The 18,449-nt window shown below is 39.5% G+C and overlaps 1 protein-coding gene across 6 annotated transcripts in view; it reads right to left on the bottom strand.

Moving 5' to 3' along the window:
- Positions 1–18,449, bottom strand: part of GCNT2 (glucosaminyl (N-acetyl) transferase 2 (I blood group)) — an 86,338-nt gene that overhangs the window by 2,574 nt on the left and 65,315 nt on the right. For all 6 annotated transcript variants that reach the window (XM_081057482.1, XM_081057483.1, XM_081057486.1 and 3 more), the window contains one exon: positions 5,143–5,235. In XM_081057482.1, the coding sequence (XP_080913608.1) occupies positions 5,143–5,235 (93 nt within the window). The remainder of the gene's footprint in view (positions 1–5,142; positions 5,236–18,449) is intronic.

Genomic DNA, 18,449 nt, shown 5'->3' with positions numbered 1-18,449 from the left:
AATAATACAAAGCAAGAACATACTAGGCACCACGAGACAATTCATGTAACATCAAATGAGAGTTACGGATGAGAAGTTCTAGAAGTGGACAGGTAGGAGAGGTCTTTATGGGTTACACTGGTCCGTCGTCTCCCCTGAGCTCTGGCCTAGGTATCCAAGTGCCTAGTTTATATGTCTGCTGAGATGAGTAATAAACCCAACCAATATAATACGTCAGCACTCAACTCCTTAATCCTCTCCAAGGCTTCCCCATCGGAATCCATGGCAATTCGATTCTTCAGTGCTCTGGGCACTACTGCCCTGTCTCTCATACTGCACGTCCAATCTGCCAGCAATTCTGTCTGCTCACCCTTCAAACTATTCATAAAATTTGACTACTTTCCACCACCTCCACGACTACTATCCTGGTCCAAGCCATCTCCATCTTCCTGTCTGAGTCGTTGCAACAATAACTGGTTTCCACTGCCTTCATCTTTGCCTGTCAGCATATTCGCAGCACAACAGCTAGGGTAATTGTTTTAAAGGTAAGCAGAACATGTCTCCTTTGCTCAAAACCCTCTAATGGCCTCTCATCTCATGTGGAGTAAAAGCCAGAATCCTAGCAATAGCATTCAGGACTCCACAGAGTTTGGCCTCTTGTAACCTGAACTTACCGCCTGCCACTTGCTCATTCACTTATAACCCTTAAGAACCCTTGCTCATTCATTTCAGCCACTGTCCTCTGTGCTGGTGCTAAGCACACCTGGCATGCTCTACCTGAGATTCCGTGTTTGCTCTTCCTCCCCTGTACCTCCGCCTTCCACCAGTCACTCTCAAGGCTCCCTCTTGGACCACCCCACGTCTCTGCTTCAAGGCCGTCTTCTCAACGAGGCCATCTTTGACCTCCTTTCCTGATTCATTTTTCTTTTGGCATTTATTACCAACTGACGATATATGGACAGAGGGTGCATATATATATATATATATATATATATATATATATATATATACACATACACACACACACATACACACACATATATGTGTATATATATATATTTAAGAAAGGAAAAAACTGTATTAAAATTGTAATAATATATACCGATAACAAAAGATGAATACAAGTCACACTTGATTTCTGCCTTTACAAAAGGTGCTCAAAGTGGTTACCATCAGCGTAATATTAATATAGTTTCTTCCTTTCTTAAAATGTGTATACATTCTTTTGGCACACTCTGTGTATATATCGTGAAGGAAAATAATATTCTGCCTTTCTTGCCAGACAACTGTTTATTGTCTTTCTCCCCAGATTAGAATATAAACTCCAGAAGAGGTGGATTTTGAGACCATGTTGTTCATGTCTGTGTCCCTTGCACCTGGAAACATGCCCGGTAAACATTAAGTGTTAAATGAATAATTGTTGAATAAAAGGATGGAGAAAAATGAGTAGTTAGTGAATGAATAAAGTTAGCAAGCATCAGGTAAAATGCCACTGGAAAAACTGTAGAGATGGGAATTTTCTGCTAGAATAAGGAGTTTTAGGAGGAAGAAGTTAGAAACAAGAATGGTAAGAAGTTGTAACTCTTTCTCAGAGGTTGCTTGGCTTATAGTAGAATTACTATGGATGACTGGCTTAAAATTTATCCCATAATTATAGAAGAGTCTTTGAAGATTTTTTAATAGAAGAATCAAACGATAAAATTGATTTTAGCAAAATTAATTTTGCAGAACTTTGCAGGGTACATTAGAAATCAATAAAGAGACTACAGTAAAAACTTAATGTAAACCAAAGAGCTTGTTCAGTTATGGATGCCCTGAGTGGGAGGGGAAGAATATTAGAGACAATACGAAATGACTGACAGAATTTGATGATTAATTTCACATGACTGAGAGGAAGTACAATAGAAAGTGAAATCACCGTGGGGGAAAGCCAGATTTATGGGAAGTTAAAGAATAATTGGGTGAGAAGTTTAAGAACAACTGGGTGATGAAAAGAACTGAATGCACTGGCGGCAGGCCCACGCTTAAGAAAATGGAAATGAACAGGAGAGAATATTTCGGTCTGGATCAAGCAGATGGTGCGTGGACAACGTGGTCTCCAGGTCAGAGGTAATTTACATGATTGCAGAGAGAAGGAAAAGAACCAGCAAAGGGGAGGACACTGAGAATGTAAATGCAAGGAGCAAGGGGACCATGGCGGAGACACACACATAACTGAGACCACAGGTGGTGACCTTGGTTGTGAGGATGGGTAACTTTTCTCTTGAACAGGAAGGAACAATGAGAGAATGTGTCCAAAATATTCTAAGGTGGAGGAATGGGATGACATGAAAAAGGAATTGGTAAGGGGATTTTGATCAAATATCTTGAAAGTTCTTGCTAGAGTTGAAATTATCATCTTTTGAGAGTAGAAAGGCTGTTTTAGCATAAGATTGAGAGCTTAAACGTGAGCAGGAAAGCTGAAAAGGTGTATGCTGGGAATGGCACCAGGAAAATAATGAGGTGAATAATAAGTAGGTGGCCGGGAGCATCCAGCTGAAGTTAGGTGGCAGGTCCCTACAGCAGGTGGGTTTAGGACAGTTCTGTAACGACTCTCCAGCAATGTTCTGCTTAGGGAAACACAAACGGCAGAAAGCAGACTGGTAATGATTAAGCATAGGAATCAGCTTTGTAGGGTCAGATGGCAAGGGAAACTAAAATGTTAGCATGAAATGGCTGATAGGGTACATAGGCTGGACAAGGAGGCCTCGGAAGGAAACTAGTAAAAGGCAGAAGCTGCAAAAGTTAAACCTCTGAAAGCCCCAATTTTAAAAAAGCAAACACATTAAAAAACAACAACAACATCTTTTAGGTATGGGGACATGGCAGCGAACAATTTGGTCAAAAATCCTAGCTCTCTTGGTGCTTCTCTCCTGTTCTCGGGAGACAGTAAATAAATAGAGTATATAAAATGATAAAGGAAATTAGTAGTACGACAAAGAGATTGTAATCAGAGATGGGAGCTCTAAGTTCAAGACCATTGGGCTAGAATGGCGCTCAGTGATTCTAAGTGCTAAGAGGGCTTAGAAAGCAGGTACACTCACACGGGCAAAGGTGCAGATTGTATGACTGACTTGCAGGTTTGGAGTGCAGTGTTCTGCTCCTCTGGTTTATGTGTTTTTCTTTTCCCTCTACAATGGTTTGGTGGGGGGACAAACAATTTTTATGCTCTGAAACTGGTAAGGCTTTCTGATGTTCATTGGCATAACAGGTACCAAGAGAAGAAAAATGCCACATTTGTCTGAGAGGGGCTTGGGCTCCCCAAGTTTTGTACCCCATGTAGGTTCCTGGTGAGAGGCTACTGTCATGGGCCACACCTGTCATGTGATCAGTAAAGGTTCCTACAAAAAGGCAAACCTGACTAGCCTATACCTTCTCTACTGGGATAGGGTCTAGATGGAGGCAATCACAAGGAAGCAAAGGTAAGGCTCTACTTGGGATGGGGGCGCTGCACGGTGGAATGGGACCTTCTGCGGTAAAGGAGGAGGGCTAGAGCTGCAAAGGAATGATGTCGCATGGGTCCCTTTTGTGGACGTTGTTGCTGAAGAGGAGCTGGAGAAACAGATCAAAGGAGAGGGGCAGGTGACAGGGGTTATGGAACGATATGGAGAAGATGGCATATCCCAAATATTGGGAGCCTGACTGATGGTGATGGTCTGTTTTCTAAAGAAGACCCAGGAGGTCGAAGAGAAAGGCAACGTCTTCTTCACAGCCCTCCCTCCAGGAGGAGGGCGGGCCACGATAAGAATGCAGGCAGGAGGCATGAGCTGTCCCATGGAGAAAACGCGGCTGACTAAGGTACAATAGGAATAAGCTTCAGAATAGACTGAAATTTCTGCACAGTGACGTGAGGATGTTGGCGTCCACAGTGGGCGGGGACTGTCAAGAGGAAGACACGAGAAGGAAAGTGAGTGTCATGGAGAGCTGTAGAGAAGCGGCAGTTTGGAGGTTTTCATCTGAAACACTAAGTGTAGACAAGATAGACCAATGAGTGAAGCCGTAGATTGAGTAGAAGAGTGAAGAAGCTAAAGCCTTGTTATCACAGGCAAAAACGTCAAACTCCCATATTCACTCACTCCTTCATTTACTTAATCACTCACTCACTGAATAATTAATTGTGTGCTATTATAGGCTGAATTGTGTCCCCCACCAAATTCACATGTTGAAGTCCTAACCCCCAGTACCTCAAACTGTTACTATATTTGATAGAGAGCCTTTACAGAGGTAATTTAAGTTAAAATGGGGTCATTCGGGTGGGCTCTAATCCAATATGACTGGTGTCCTTATAAGAAGAAATTAGGGCACAAATGCACAGAGAGGGAAGGCCATGGGAGGACACAGGGAGAAGACAGCCACCTACAGGCCCAGGAGACAGGTCTCAGAAGAAATCAAACCTGCTGATACCTTGACTTTGGATTTCCAGCGTCCAGGACAGTGAGGAAATAAATTACCTTTATGTAAGCCACCCGGTCTGTGGGACTTTGCTGTGTTAGCCTTAGCAAACAAACACACCTGCCCACTATGAATCAGGCAATGGTTTGAATAAAATGTATACCAGGACTGATAAAACAAACAAATTAAAAAACACACAACACCTTCTTCATAAGGTTCTATAGAAATGAAACTTCTTAGGATTTCTAGTTTTTGTCCACTGGAAAAGAAATCTCTCGTTAGCGTCACCTGCCATCAGGCCAGAAGTGCAGCAAACACCTCCAAACCGGAAGCCAGTGTGTGGAGGGAGCAGGGGCTGACATGAAGGATGGGGGTCCAGCTTGCTCTGTGGTGAGAACATGACATCACCCTGACCACTTTCCCCTCCACTCCCAAAAGGAACAGAAAGAAGACACAATAAGAAAGCAGAAACTAGCAAGAAGAAAGTATCTTTGCAATTTGAACCTACCTCTACATCTTCCTAGGTTATTAATTCCTGGAGAATACCTATGAGAAGCTTAAATTTACTTCTCAAGGACTGTACCTTAAAGCCTCTAACTACTCTATTGAATAACTCACAGATCCATCTAAATATACCAGCAGTTCTCGCCACAAGAACCCTGTATTCCACAACTACCTTCATGCCAACACCAACAAGCAGTATGGCCTCAAAATGTAAAATGAATGCCTCACCGTGGCAGCCTCCGTGTTTATCTTCCATGTCAATCCACTTTATAGCTCTGAGGTTACCAGTCCATGATGCATTTGGCATGGCGCCAGGTACACCTGCAATGTTGACGAAGAACAAAAGCAGAAATGAGAACCAAGAGAAAAGGGTACCAATTTTATCAATTAACCCTCCAAATTATGTTTATTTTCTTCCAGTATATTATCTTTCACATCTGATTTTTCATCATTGGTGCAAGACCGCAAAGGCTTATGGTTTGAATAGTTGGTGGTTATGAGCCACTAACAAGAATTGGTTGATTTTTTCATAGTGTGTGACTAAGCCTGAAAAGCAGAGCCTTAAGATATACCATAGTGTAAAACCATAATGCAGAAGAGAAAGCTGGGGACTTCTGCTCTCTCAACGGCCTTTAATTAAATTTACTTTCAGTCTTAACATTAAAATTTTTTTAGCTCTTTCCAGATGACATCTATCTTAAAGTGAAAGCTCAGGAAACAGGCTACTCTGGGCTCTTAGTGCTAATAAGTTGACAGTGATCCCAGGATCGCTCTTATATGAAGTTGCAATATTAGGTATACAGAAGGAAAACATCTTATTCACTATATATGGAACTCATAAACAAATCCTATAACACACTGTACTTTTTGTTAAAATACTTCTTGAGCATTTGGTACTCACAAGCACTATGCTAGAAACTGGGGACAGAGAGAGAAACCAGACATGCTTCCTGATCACTGAATGAAGATGAATTGTCTACACAAAACAAGCAGTAGGTTGTTTTGTGTGTTTTTTTTTAAAAGATTTTATTGGGGAAGGGGAACAGGACTTTACTGGGGAACAGTGTGTACTTCCAGGACTTTTTTTTTCCCAAGTCAAGTTGTTGTCCTTTCAATCTTAGTTGTGGAGAGTGCTGTTCAGCTTCAAGTTGTTGTCCTTTCAGTCTTAGTTGTGGAGGGAGCAGCTCAGCTCCAGGTCCAGTTGCCGTTGCTAGTTGCAGGGGCGCAGCCCACCATCCCTTGCAGGAGTCGAACTGGCAACCTTGTGGTTGAGAGCCCACTTGCCTATGTGGGAATCAAACCGGCAGCCCTCGGAGTTACGAGCATGGAGCTCTAACCGCCTGAGCCACCGGGCCGGCCCCAGCAGTACGTTTTGAGCTTTGAATTTTTCCTAGAAAGATTGGTGCACACTAATCCACTCATCTTCTCTATTTCTTTCGGTTGTTCTTTGACCAAATGCTGCTGCTGATCTATTATCTAATTTGTATATTATCTAATTCACCTTTGAAATGTAAAGAATTAGAGGAGGAGGGGAATTTTAGGTTGTCATCTTGCTAAGCCAAGGTTTCTCTAACTTGACATTATTATTTGTTGTAGGTTCTGTCCTGTGCATTGTATCATGTTTAGTATCATCCCTGGCCCCCACCCACTATATGCCAGTGGTACATACCCTCCATTTGTTATAATCAAAAAAGCTTCTGATATTGCAAAATACAGTGGTAGGCGGAATAATGGCCCCTCTCCTTCACAACATACTCAAAGAAGTTTGTATCCTAATCCCTGGAACCAGAGAATAAGCTACGTTTTACATGGAAAAGGGGAGTTTAAGCTGTTAATCAACTGACAGTAAAATAGGGAAATAGGGAGAGTGTCCTGAATTATCCAGGTGGGCCCAATGTAATGACAAGGGTCTTTAACAGTGAAAGAGGGAGGCAGAAGTGTTCATTGGAGTGGTGTGAAGTGAGAAGGACTCAACTCATCTTTTCCGTTTAAAGGTGGAGGAAGGGGTTAAGGAATTGCACGTGGCCTCTAGGAGCTGGAAAAGGCAAGGAAATAGATCCTACCCAGACCCCACGAAAAGAACCTTAGCCCAGCCAAAGCATTGATTTTAGCCTGGTGAGACCCATGTCAAACTTCTGGCCTACAGAAGTGTAAGACGATACATTTATGTGCATTAAGCTGCTAAATTTGTGGTGAATTGTTATGTTGGCAAGTAGAAAACTAAATACACACTGATGAGAAAAGATTACCCAAGAAGATGGATATTTTTTAATAAGAAAAAAAATAGGACAAGACTAATATTTTTAAAGACGTTTAATTGGGTTAAGCACATAAAATTTTGTCCTCTTTAAAAACATTAATAAAAACTAGTGCATTTTTCAAAGAAAAAAGCTCTGTTCTTTTGCCCTGATGTCACACGATAATGATACAAAATGATCTAAATCAAGAATTGTATCAAGGTTTCCCAACTAAAATTAAATTTTGCACAGCTTTCCTGTAAATAGCATGAGTCTTTACCCCCTCAGGACTCTGTATAAGGCAAGATTCTTCTTTTCTTGCTGCCAAACTCGAAAACTTTACTTACAAATGTTGGATATTCAAGAAAAACACTATTTATTAAGAAATGTTTCTTCCTATTGCTTTAATTTGTATTTAATTGCTTTAAATTTTATTTTAGTGCTTGTCTATCCAAAAAGAAGCTTCTTTATTTTGTTCTCAGCACACATTTTAAAAGAATTTAGAATGAAAGTTGCTTGGTTAAATTGGAGGGTGAGGAGAGGGCAATCTGGGAAGCAAAGAGATGATCTGGTATATTTACTCATGTCAGCAAGATTGGATTAATATTTTGATTAAATAACTACAGCAGAAAAGAGTGAATAAAATATTGCCATGGTGACAAGTTCCTTATCCACCTTTAACTGATTATATGTTTAAAAGGACAAGACATTTTTCTTCCTCTTTCATTCTCATTAACATTGATCATCACAAACTGACTCTTACTCAGAATCACATCCCTTTGTTCTAGACAAGATGACATTTATAATTACTGCTGTCTTTAAAATAAACACATGACACCTATGAACTTCCTGCTGATAAAATTTCAAACATCAACTCTTAAAATTTCTGTGATGACAAATCTCAAATATATCTGTTCAACTAGCATTCATGTATCTGCATTAAATAAATGACATTTTAAAAAGCAGAAGCAGGGAGAAAGACAAACACTGACAAAGTTCATTTCTACTTTGCCTCTTTTTAAAAAGAATTCTGAGGCACAGAAATATCTGGCAAAAATGGACAAAAAGCCTTGCTTTTCAAGTGTGATTCTTGGACTGGGAGCAATCACCTGGGAGCTTGTTAGACATGCAGAATCTCAGGCCCCTCCGGCACCAAACTCAGCATCTTCACACCCTCCCCAGAGGATTCCAAAGCACGACCAAGTCAGAGATGCTCTGGGCTATCATCAACACCGCACCGTGAAGAAGACACAGTTTCTTTTTCTCCTCTCCTTTAAGTCCTTCCCTCAGCCTTCATCAAGTTTCCGACTTAGACTCACTCTCCTATTCTCCCTCAAATTCTGCTCTTATGAAAAAATCTGTAAATGCCTTTACATCCTTTGGTTAATGCAACAAACTTGTCCCAACTGTGGGAATATATTTGCATTTTAGTAGACCTCTTAAACCACCTCCTTAAAGACAATCAGCTCACCTGTTTTCCGGGAAAACTTGAGCAGAGGGCCAGTCCTCATGGGGCGCTAACCATCACAGCCCACAAGAATGAATGAATGTGGTATCCATCAACTTAGCCTTTAGTGCTGGTGGTAAGGGCCACTTAGCTCCTGTGTGGATCAGACAGGCCTGGTTGCTGCCTTGGCTTCCCAAGAGGCAACACTAATTTAAGGTGTAATAATGTTCTACTTCTCAGTATCAAAATGTGTTTCTTCTACCTTTTTAGCAAGGGCCAACCTGTATCAGGATGCCCTATGGCAATAGCCTAGGTGGCCATCAGTCATCTTATCCTCCACATCTGTCCTGCCTGGTACAACCAGCTTAGGGAGGAGATAAACCACTCAAGACTTCTGGTGACCGCTCAATTAGAAAACTGTGTAGGCATCACTTGGTTATTATTTTGAAGAGATAATGACAGGCAAAAGATCGAATAGCCTAAATGTATAGTGTGCCCACTGTTCAGTAATAAGTGAATTTGGCTTGGGGTACATGGAGACCCCACAGCTACTGATCCCATCATTTGTGCCAACGTTCAGTTGCTGCCACTCCATAAAAGCATCTACTAAGCCCAACTCTGTTTCCTGTTTTTCTCCCAGAGATTGACTTCCAGCGAACCTTCTGATGGAATAGACACTGGCTGAAGAATTGGGGCACTTAGTTCTCACCCCAGCTTTGTCATTACCCAGCTGTGTACCCTGGTGCATTATTTAACATCTCTCAGACTCACCTTTCTAATGAAGTAGGCGGATTCGGTCAGTGGTTTTTCAACCTTTTTGACTGCAATCCACAGAAAACCAATTCTACACCATCAGACACACACAAATGCAAACAAAAGTTTCACAAAATAACTCTTAGACTTATTACATGTAATGCACTTGCTTATTTTATGTTACTTTCTGGTCTAGTCTCAGGTTAAAAATTCTAGTCAAAACCTACTGAAATGATTTCTGGATCCACTAAAGGGATACCACTACTATGATAAAAATACGGCACTAGATGATTGTACTATTGTTGTTGTTGTTATGGTTGTTATTGATTGTCAGGATGCTAGGAGGATAGTTATAGGGTATATGGGTATAAGTCTTCCCTCAGTTCACAGGTATCCAAGGAAGGGTCTGTTTTTCATTCTTTCTAGGATGGGGCAAGAAGAAGACACCAATATTATCAAAGAAAACATTTTTAACTATAAAATCCAATTCTCTCATTTGCTCTTCATAGGCTTGTTTAAACAAAAGGTTTGAGATAAAGTTTACAGAGTAACCAGAAATGTTTTTCTTGGGGCTCAGCCTTTATTAGTCAAATAACTGCATTTGTTGAATAAATGAATGTGATTCTTTGAAATACAAGCTTTATTTATACTAACTTGATTTTCTTCTTATTTTTCTTACACAGTGTGGCCCTCATTTGGGGAGACCTAGATCAAATTCTGGCAATTGCTTATTATTTAAGCTCAGATATATACTTTTAAACTTATTAAATAAATAAGGAATTTTGTTTTTAAATGTCAAAAGTCAATGCTGATGTCTGTGTATTGAAAGGGCTTTTCTTACAATTCTTCGTGGTGGTACTGTCAATTGGTACAACTCTGGAGAATCAATTTGGAAACATGTAGGAAAAGCCACCATAGTTGCCAATTCCCTTTGGCCCTTTCAACCCATAGTTTCAAAATAAGCTAAGAAAATACTTTTTAACATGTGAAAATCATTGTGACATTATTTATACGGAATCACTGAATGCACTGGCTTTGAAGTCAGATCGTCAGCATTTTAAATCTCCGCCTCGGCGATTACTGGCTGTGTGACCTTGAACAGTTACATAATCTCTGAGACACCATGTACTAGCCTTCAAAACCTCACAGGATTTTGTTAGTGTGAAATAAGAGAACGTATGCATTGTGCTTAGCACAGAGCTTGGCATACATAACCGCTCAGTAAATGGCTGAAAACAACACCTCTATTAAAATCCTGGAGACATGGAGCTGTAGAAGACACTGGTTTTTTTACTATAATCTAAAGCACGTTTCTCAACCGTGACACTGTGACATCTGGCTGGATAATTCTTTGCTGTGGGGGTTGCTCTGTGTAGTGTAGGACACTTATCAGGATCACTGGTCTTTACCCACTAGATGTCAGTAGCCCTTCCACCCTCCATTCCTTCCACCCCAGTTGTGACAATCAAAAATGTTTCCAGATTTTGTTAAATGTCCTCTGGGGGACAAAAATTACCCCTTGTTGCGAACATGAAATCTTACATTATTAATAAAACCATGTACAAATATTTGTATATGGAATGAAAAATGTTTTAAGTTTATAAAGCTTTTTTTAATGTCATTGTGTTGCTTTATATTTTTTAAAGTTTATTTACATTCATCTGAGTCTTACTTGCTTCACTGATTTAGCAATTGTGCTTGTGAATATTCTAAGAACAATTCACATTGTTCACTGCTGACTAGCTTTGACAATTAAAAAAATGGAAAATTACCTTATAACCGGGAAATGCAGTGTTAAATAACTTGCAGCCTCTTTGTCTCATTGTTGACTGGGGTCACTTTTAGAAATAAAAAGATACCTTATTGTTTTCACCTACCAGTGGTGCATTAATCACTTAGGATTTTTAACAAATGAAACATGCTAAAAGAGACTGTGTTTTGTTTTGTGTGGATTTTTTTTGGAGTTCTGCAGTCCCTGAGATGGTCAATGGCATAACATCCTTAAAATGACATCTCTTCATGCCCCTCTGATAACTGCCAACAAATTCACTTTTCCTTGGTTGTGAAACAAAAAGATGGAGTGAGGAAAGAAAGAATGGGTTTTAGACTCAAGGAGAGTTTAGACATTTTCATGTGTTTTAATATTTTAATATGTTCCCCTCACTGTCAAGCTGTGTCAACTAGAGCCTAGGAAATTTAAGTGAATTGCTCAGGAGTGCAGACATGCTAAATAACTGGCTGATTTTTGTTTCCAAATAATTTACTCACTTATTCAAATGGTTTCCCCATGTTCTAGAGGAGATGCTGTGGTTAAAGTCGTGAATGAGATGTCCTTGGAGCTTTCAGCCTAGTGTATGCAGAAGGATTTATATTTATCGATATTTTTACTAGCAGCCTGGACACCTCTACTCAAGAATCTTTCCTGGACAGTCTTCCAGTGAAGAACAGGAAAGGTTAGTGGAAGCATTTAGAAAAGAGGGCAGTTCTTATCCTGGAGTAGTTCAGATTCCATTACAATCCTCACCTTGATTCACTGGCCCTTTGCTTGCATTTCTCGGGCTGCTTATCATTTTTAGCTCTTGGTCAAATACCCCTTAAATTATGGCAAATTTTTCTGAGGCAGTGAAGGTCTTCAATTTCACTAATTTCAGATTTGTGGTCTGACAAATTTCCCTCCTTTCCTCCAACTAAACCATGACATTCTTTAAAATTCTTCACCTTCGTGATTAACCCAAATCTGCTAATTAGTCCCTTCTGTTGAATTTTTGTGCAGTACAGGAGCCCCCAACTCATTTCCAATCTACTGGTACTTCTTCAAGCTTTCCCTGACTTTTTTATTTTAAAATAATTATATAGCTATTTTTTTAAAATCTACTTTTTAAACTTCAATCTAAAGTGATGAGCATAGAAATCCAATTCCTGAGCTCCATTCCAGGCTGAATCAGAAACTCTGGGCATAAGACCCAGCAGTCTTTATTTCAACAATCCCTTTATTTTAACAAGGCTTTAGAAAAGCCTTCATTAAAAGGTTTATGGGTAGAATTTGAGGTGGATCTTAAGTGATGGGTGGCATGTGATTAGCTAAGAGTGTTGCCCAGAAGCCTCACTGGAGTGACTATGTGCGGCAGAAATGGTTTTAGGATGTGAGAGGGGCGCCCTGGATTTGACCCAGCCAGTGGGCTGCACCAAAATTATGCTGAGAGGGAATGAAAAGAATAAAAATAGCCAACCTTTAAGAACTATTTCCCTTCTAAAAAGTGTTGCTTCTAGTGGTACAATGCAAGTTTCTAAACTCCAGCTCTCTCTCAGAGAATACGTAATTTGTCTTTCAGCATTTTCTCTCTGTACATTCTTTGAAAGAGTTTGATCTGTGTGAGTACATGTTGCACTTTTTGTTTTTAATGTGTCAAAGCAAAGTTTCTTTCATCTGATTTGCTTGTCTTTAGTGCAAAATTATGCTAATTCAATGTAGAAAAGAAAGAAATATTAAAATGAGCAACTCGGTTATATTTACATGCACCCTTCTGTGTTATTATCTCTCACTGCCCCCTCCCACTAATTCTGTTTCGGGTGTCCTCTACTTGGCATCACACATCTCAAGCAGCCAGAAAATGGCCATTCGTGTCCCTTTGTAAGTTTCCTTAAGTTCCCCTGTTTTCCTGAGGGTATGAAGTTTCCAGCCTGCCCACTACATTGGCAACACCACCAGATGGTTCTTTCTATAGTCAGAGTTAAAACCCTGTTCCTCTTCTGTGTGTGATTACTTTGTATCGTCCACCCTGTGTCTGTTTCCTCAAGACACTTTGGATGCCCACCAACCACTCACCGTCCGACATGTGAAAGTAAATTCAGACTTGTATCATCCCAGACCTCTCTTGCTGGTGCCCATTCTACCTCTTACTAGAATTCTGACTCCTCACCCCATTTCTCATTTTACATTGCTGCTTCTGCTCCCCCAGGACCCAGCTTAACATTTATTTCCTCTCTCAAAGGCTGCTATAGATCACATTCCAGACAGGAAGATAACAAAATGCTGACCACACACATAAGGATGTTTTGCAATCTTGTCCCCAGACTATAAACAGCTCATAAACCACATCTGATTGGTAGGCCTATTTGGTTTGACCCCCATGGAAGGGAGTCACTGATGAAAATGGTTTCCCGTGAAAGTCTGGATTGCCAGGGTCCCTCGACAACAATTCACTGGGGCTCTAGGCAGCCAGGAACCTCTAGGTTCCCACCAGGCTTCACTCACTCCTACAGTCTGCCTAACCTGGTTGACGTGTACTTTGCAACACTGGGTTTCCAGGTCTCACCTTTCATCACTGTCTATACACACCCAGGTGTTCTGTAAACCTTTTGGGAATTCCTGAATTGGTCTTCTATTTTCACCTATCTAGTTCCCCATATCTTGGCTTATGCAAATGTCTGCTATAAGAAAGTAAGTTCAAAATAAATTCTGGAGATATAATGTACAGCATGGTGACTATAGTTAATAATACTGTATCAAATAATAATAATATTTGAAAGTTGCTAAAAGAGTAAACCTTAAAAGTTCCCATCACAAGAAAAAGAAATTTGTAACCATATGTGGTGATGGACGTTAACTAGACTTATTGGCGTGATTGTTTTGCAGCACATACAAATCATTATGTTGTACATCTGAAACTAATATAATATTACATGTCTATAACTCAATTTAGAAAAAGAAAACAAGCTGAATCTTGTTAAGAACTAAAGTCACCAAAGTTTAGATCCTAAGATAGCCTCTCCTCTTTAAAAAAAAGTTTTAAAATAGACTTTATTATTTTTTTGTTTAGAGCTGTTATAGGTTCACAGCAAAATTGAGCAGAAGATACAGAGATTTCCCATAGAGTCCCTGACCCTTTCCCTCTTTTCATGCTTCTCAAGCTGGCAAAGGTTTAGAAAATGGGGGGAGGGTATAGGGAAATGCATGTCCCAGGCCTGCCAGTGAGAGTGTAAACAGGTGCAATTTTGGAAAAGCATTATGACACTCTGTATCAAAACCCTTAAATATGTGCATATGCGGGGGGGTGGGGGGGGACAGTTAGTTCAGTTGGTTAGAGCGCGGTGCTCCAAACAACAAGGTTGCTGGTTTGACCCCCACATGGGCCACTGTGAGCTGCGCCCTCCACAACTAGATGGAAACAACTACTTGACTTGGAGTTTAAGGGTCCTGGACAAACACACTTAGATAAATAAAAGTTTAAAATATATATACATATGTGTGTGTGTGTGTGTGTGTGTGTGTGTGCGTGCGAGCACGCTCACGCATCCTTCGACTCAGCAATTCAGGGTATTGGAATTTGTCCTAAGGAAGTTATTTGTAAATTATTACATGAGAGGCAGTGTAATACAGCAGTTAAGAGAGACTCTGATGCTAAACTCTGGTCCTCAGTTTCCCTGTCTGTAAATGAGGGTAAAAACAGTACCCCTTGGAGTTGCTGTGGAGTGCACAATATACTTAAAATGCCCTGAATGGCGCTGCGTACATAGTAGGTTGCTGTAAAAGTATGTCGTTATTAATTAGCAATTTTATTCATAAACAATTGATTATTATTACTGGTAAGACCTTGTAAATGCCCATAACTTGAGGCTTTGCTAAATAAATTTAGTGCATTTAAATGATGGTGTGCTACAGAGCTATTAGAAACTACAGTGACGAATTCTTCATGACATGGAAAAACCATGACATACCATTACATGAGGATAGTCAATTATAAAAACAGTAAAAGCATGTAAAAATATATGCTTTTATATGAAAACAAAGACTGAAATATACTAACATATTATCTGAATATTGAGTTTATTGATTTTTTAATTTTCATCTGTCACGTTATGTGTTTTCCTCATTTTTTAAATGTTACTTTTATGACCATTGGGGGTAGGTAGCTATTTTAAAAATTACTTAACTACTGTTAAATTTCTTTTAAAATGAAAGTTAAATGTGCATTCCTAAACTTAACTAGACAAATGGTTTTTTAAAGATTCCAGTAAATATTTTGCTTTATCAAATGTTTTCATTAAAGAATATATTTTGATTTGTTGTGATAGACTGCAAAGAATGCTCATGAATGCATCCCACCGCTATATGCATGCCTTCATTCAATATGACTACAGCTTTTTCATCAAGGGATAGAGAATATTTCTCCACACCTTGAATGGGGCTTTGGACATGTGACTTGCTTTGGCCAATGGGACATTAGCAAATGTGACCGAGCAGAGACTTAAAAACTATTCATTGACTAGGCTTTACCCTCCGCTGAGGCTGCCAAGAGAAGCAGCCTTGGCAAGCCCACTGGGGAATGGGGGACCACATGTGGGGAGGCCTGGGTCCAGCAAGTGATGCCATCAAGTTCATCCAGCCTTCGTGGAGCTGGCCCTGGGCAGAACTGAGAATCAGGAAAAACTTTCTTCAAAGTCACTGAATTTTGTAAGTTCTTTTCCTCCCAGCAAAACCTGCACTGATTTTTTTCCGGTGCAAGTGTTTAGCAAATGAATGACGGCAAGTAAACAAGATAATCAGTTCCATTCTTCAGTTTTTATCTCTAACGTGAGCCTTCATCTATGTTAGTGTTCCCCACTCTAGCTACACTGCAGAATCATATGTGGAACTTTAAAAAAGTTCTGATGACTGTGCCCCATCTCCCAGGTATGCTAATCAATGGGTCAGCGGTGAGGCCCAGGCAGTGGTTATTATTTAAGATGCCCTGCATGCTGGTAATGTGTGGCCAGGGTAGAGAACGCCTGTTCTTCGTAGAATGTTCCATTGAACATCCCTTTCATAGCAATAATACTTTTTAGCTTCTAAAACACCATGGATCATGCCTCAGTAAGGAGAGATTTTCTATTGTGCCAGATAAAGCAATGTTATTATTAAGCTTTGGAAGTTTTAAAAGTACAAAAGTTCAAAGAGGAGACCAATTGTTTATTTTCCAACTCCTCCAAATTAGCTAGTCTTATGCATCTTATAACATATTTACCTTATGAATCTTTACTTTTTCCTCTTAAAAAAACATTATTCTACAATTTGTGAGAAATTGAACACTGTTATTAGAATGGATTCAAATAATGCATAAAAGTATAAAGAACAAAAATGAAAGTTAAAAAAAAGGGCCAAACACTACAAGATCTTATACCTACAAGTAACAATCATTAAGAAAACATTTCACAAAGCATCTTTTTGTACAAATAAATACTTCTGTGTTATCTTTAGACTACAATATAGCTATTAACTAGTTGACTAACCTGTGTCGAATATAGATTGCAAATAACCTTTCACAAGTGGTCTTTACCATTGATATATATGGGTTGTTTCCTTAAATGCAACCATGTACATCTCTTATGTACATAGTTACCACTTTGATAGGGTTATCAGTTAAAACAACTGTTTCCTTAAGAGTTAAGTTTTGTTAAATTACAGAAACTCAGGAGATTCTGTTATTTGCAGCACGTGAACATCAAGTAGTAAGTTTTCTTTGTAATCTATTTGTTTAGAGGTGTTTATTCACAGTTTGAGTTAGGTATTTACATCTCAAGTGGAATTCCCTAGATTTGACTGTTTCAAATAAAAGTATTTACGGTATTGATTTGCTGTCTCACACTGTTACACGGGAAGGGAGACCCTGGCAGCTCCTTCCTTCCTGGAGTCCAAAGAACTTAGCAGGCCCTGTATGTACTGCTTTGTCTGGTGTCTGGGGAAAGGTCCTTACTGACTCCATTAGACACATTTTCATCTTGCCCCGCATATAGTGCCTTCTTCATCTGCAAAATAAGGCACCAGGCTACATCCAGTTGGGTACAAATCAAAAATCCATTCGCAGCTTGTAAAACATTCCTTCCAAATCCACCTAAAAGCAGCCAAATGAAAATCATGTTTACTTAGGACTCTTGTCTAAATTTAACCCTTTTACAACCCAAGACAGGTCCAAAGGAGTTAAAGGTCAGTGGTAAATTCCACTTGTTGTTGCATGTACTGGGGTATATATAGGTTGCTAATTCTGGGAAATAAGTGCCTATTTATAGCAAGCCTAATCTTTTATATGGAACAGCAAAAGCTGTTCTGTTTACACTCCTCTTCTGCAAATATGAGAAACATCTAAATAAACTTTGACATACAGGTAAACTATAAAAGAACAGAAGGGAAAACAAAAGTCTAAGAGTACCTATCCTTGCCGTCCCCAATGGCTTTGGCGGGAGGGAGGGCTACTCTCAGTGATAAAGTCGGAATGCAGGCTGCGGCTGGTCAAGCGGCTGCGATGAAGGGCCTAACTTGGCAAGTCTGGGGTTAGACCTGACCTGTCTTTTTACAAAGTCTTTAGGAAAATCTATTTTAATAAAAATTCATCTGCTACTGCTATAAATAAATAAATAAATAAATAAATAAATAAATAAATAAACAAACAAACTTTGAAAAGAGACGAAAGATGGGAAAAAGAGCCTAGTGATATGCCCCCAACATGGGGATACCCCCTTCCCCCACACACTCCCGTCACCCCCTCCTTGCACTCAACCTTGCCATCCCTGACCCCATGAAGTTTGCAATACTTTTTAGAAATATAGGAAGCCACAGGATAGGCCTAAAATTCCTGAAATATCTATTTAACCTCAACATTCAGATGAAAGGAACTGGGCTACAATTAGAAGTTACATAACAAAAGCCAAACAAAATAAAAAGACAACCTACTAAATGGGAGAAGATATTCACCAATGATACACCCAATAATATCCAAAATATATGAGGTTAATATCCAAAATATATAAGGGGTTAATATCCAAACTATGTCAGAAACTCATACAACTTAACACCAAAAAAAAAAACCAAAAAACAAACACAAACAATCTGATTTAAAAATAGGCAGAGCACTGGAATAGACATTCCTCTAAAGAGGACATACAGATGTCCAATAGACATATGAAAAGATGCTCAATACCACAAATCATCAGGGAACTGCAAATTAAAACCACAATGAGGTACCGCCTCATGCCTGTCAGAATGGCTATTATCAATAAATCAAAAAAAAAGAAACTGTTGGTGAGAATGTGGAGAAAAGGGAACCCTCATACATTGTTGGTGG

This window comes from Rhinolophus hipposideros (assembly GCF_964194185.1).
Source record: "Rhinolophus hipposideros genome assembly, chromosome: 8".
Taxonomy (NCBI): domain Eukaryota; kingdom Metazoa; phylum Chordata; class Mammalia; order Chiroptera; family Rhinolophidae; genus Rhinolophus; species Rhinolophus hipposideros.
The sequence above is the reverse complement of the archived record's forward strand: the minus strand, read 5'-3'. Positions and strand labels throughout refer to the sequence as shown.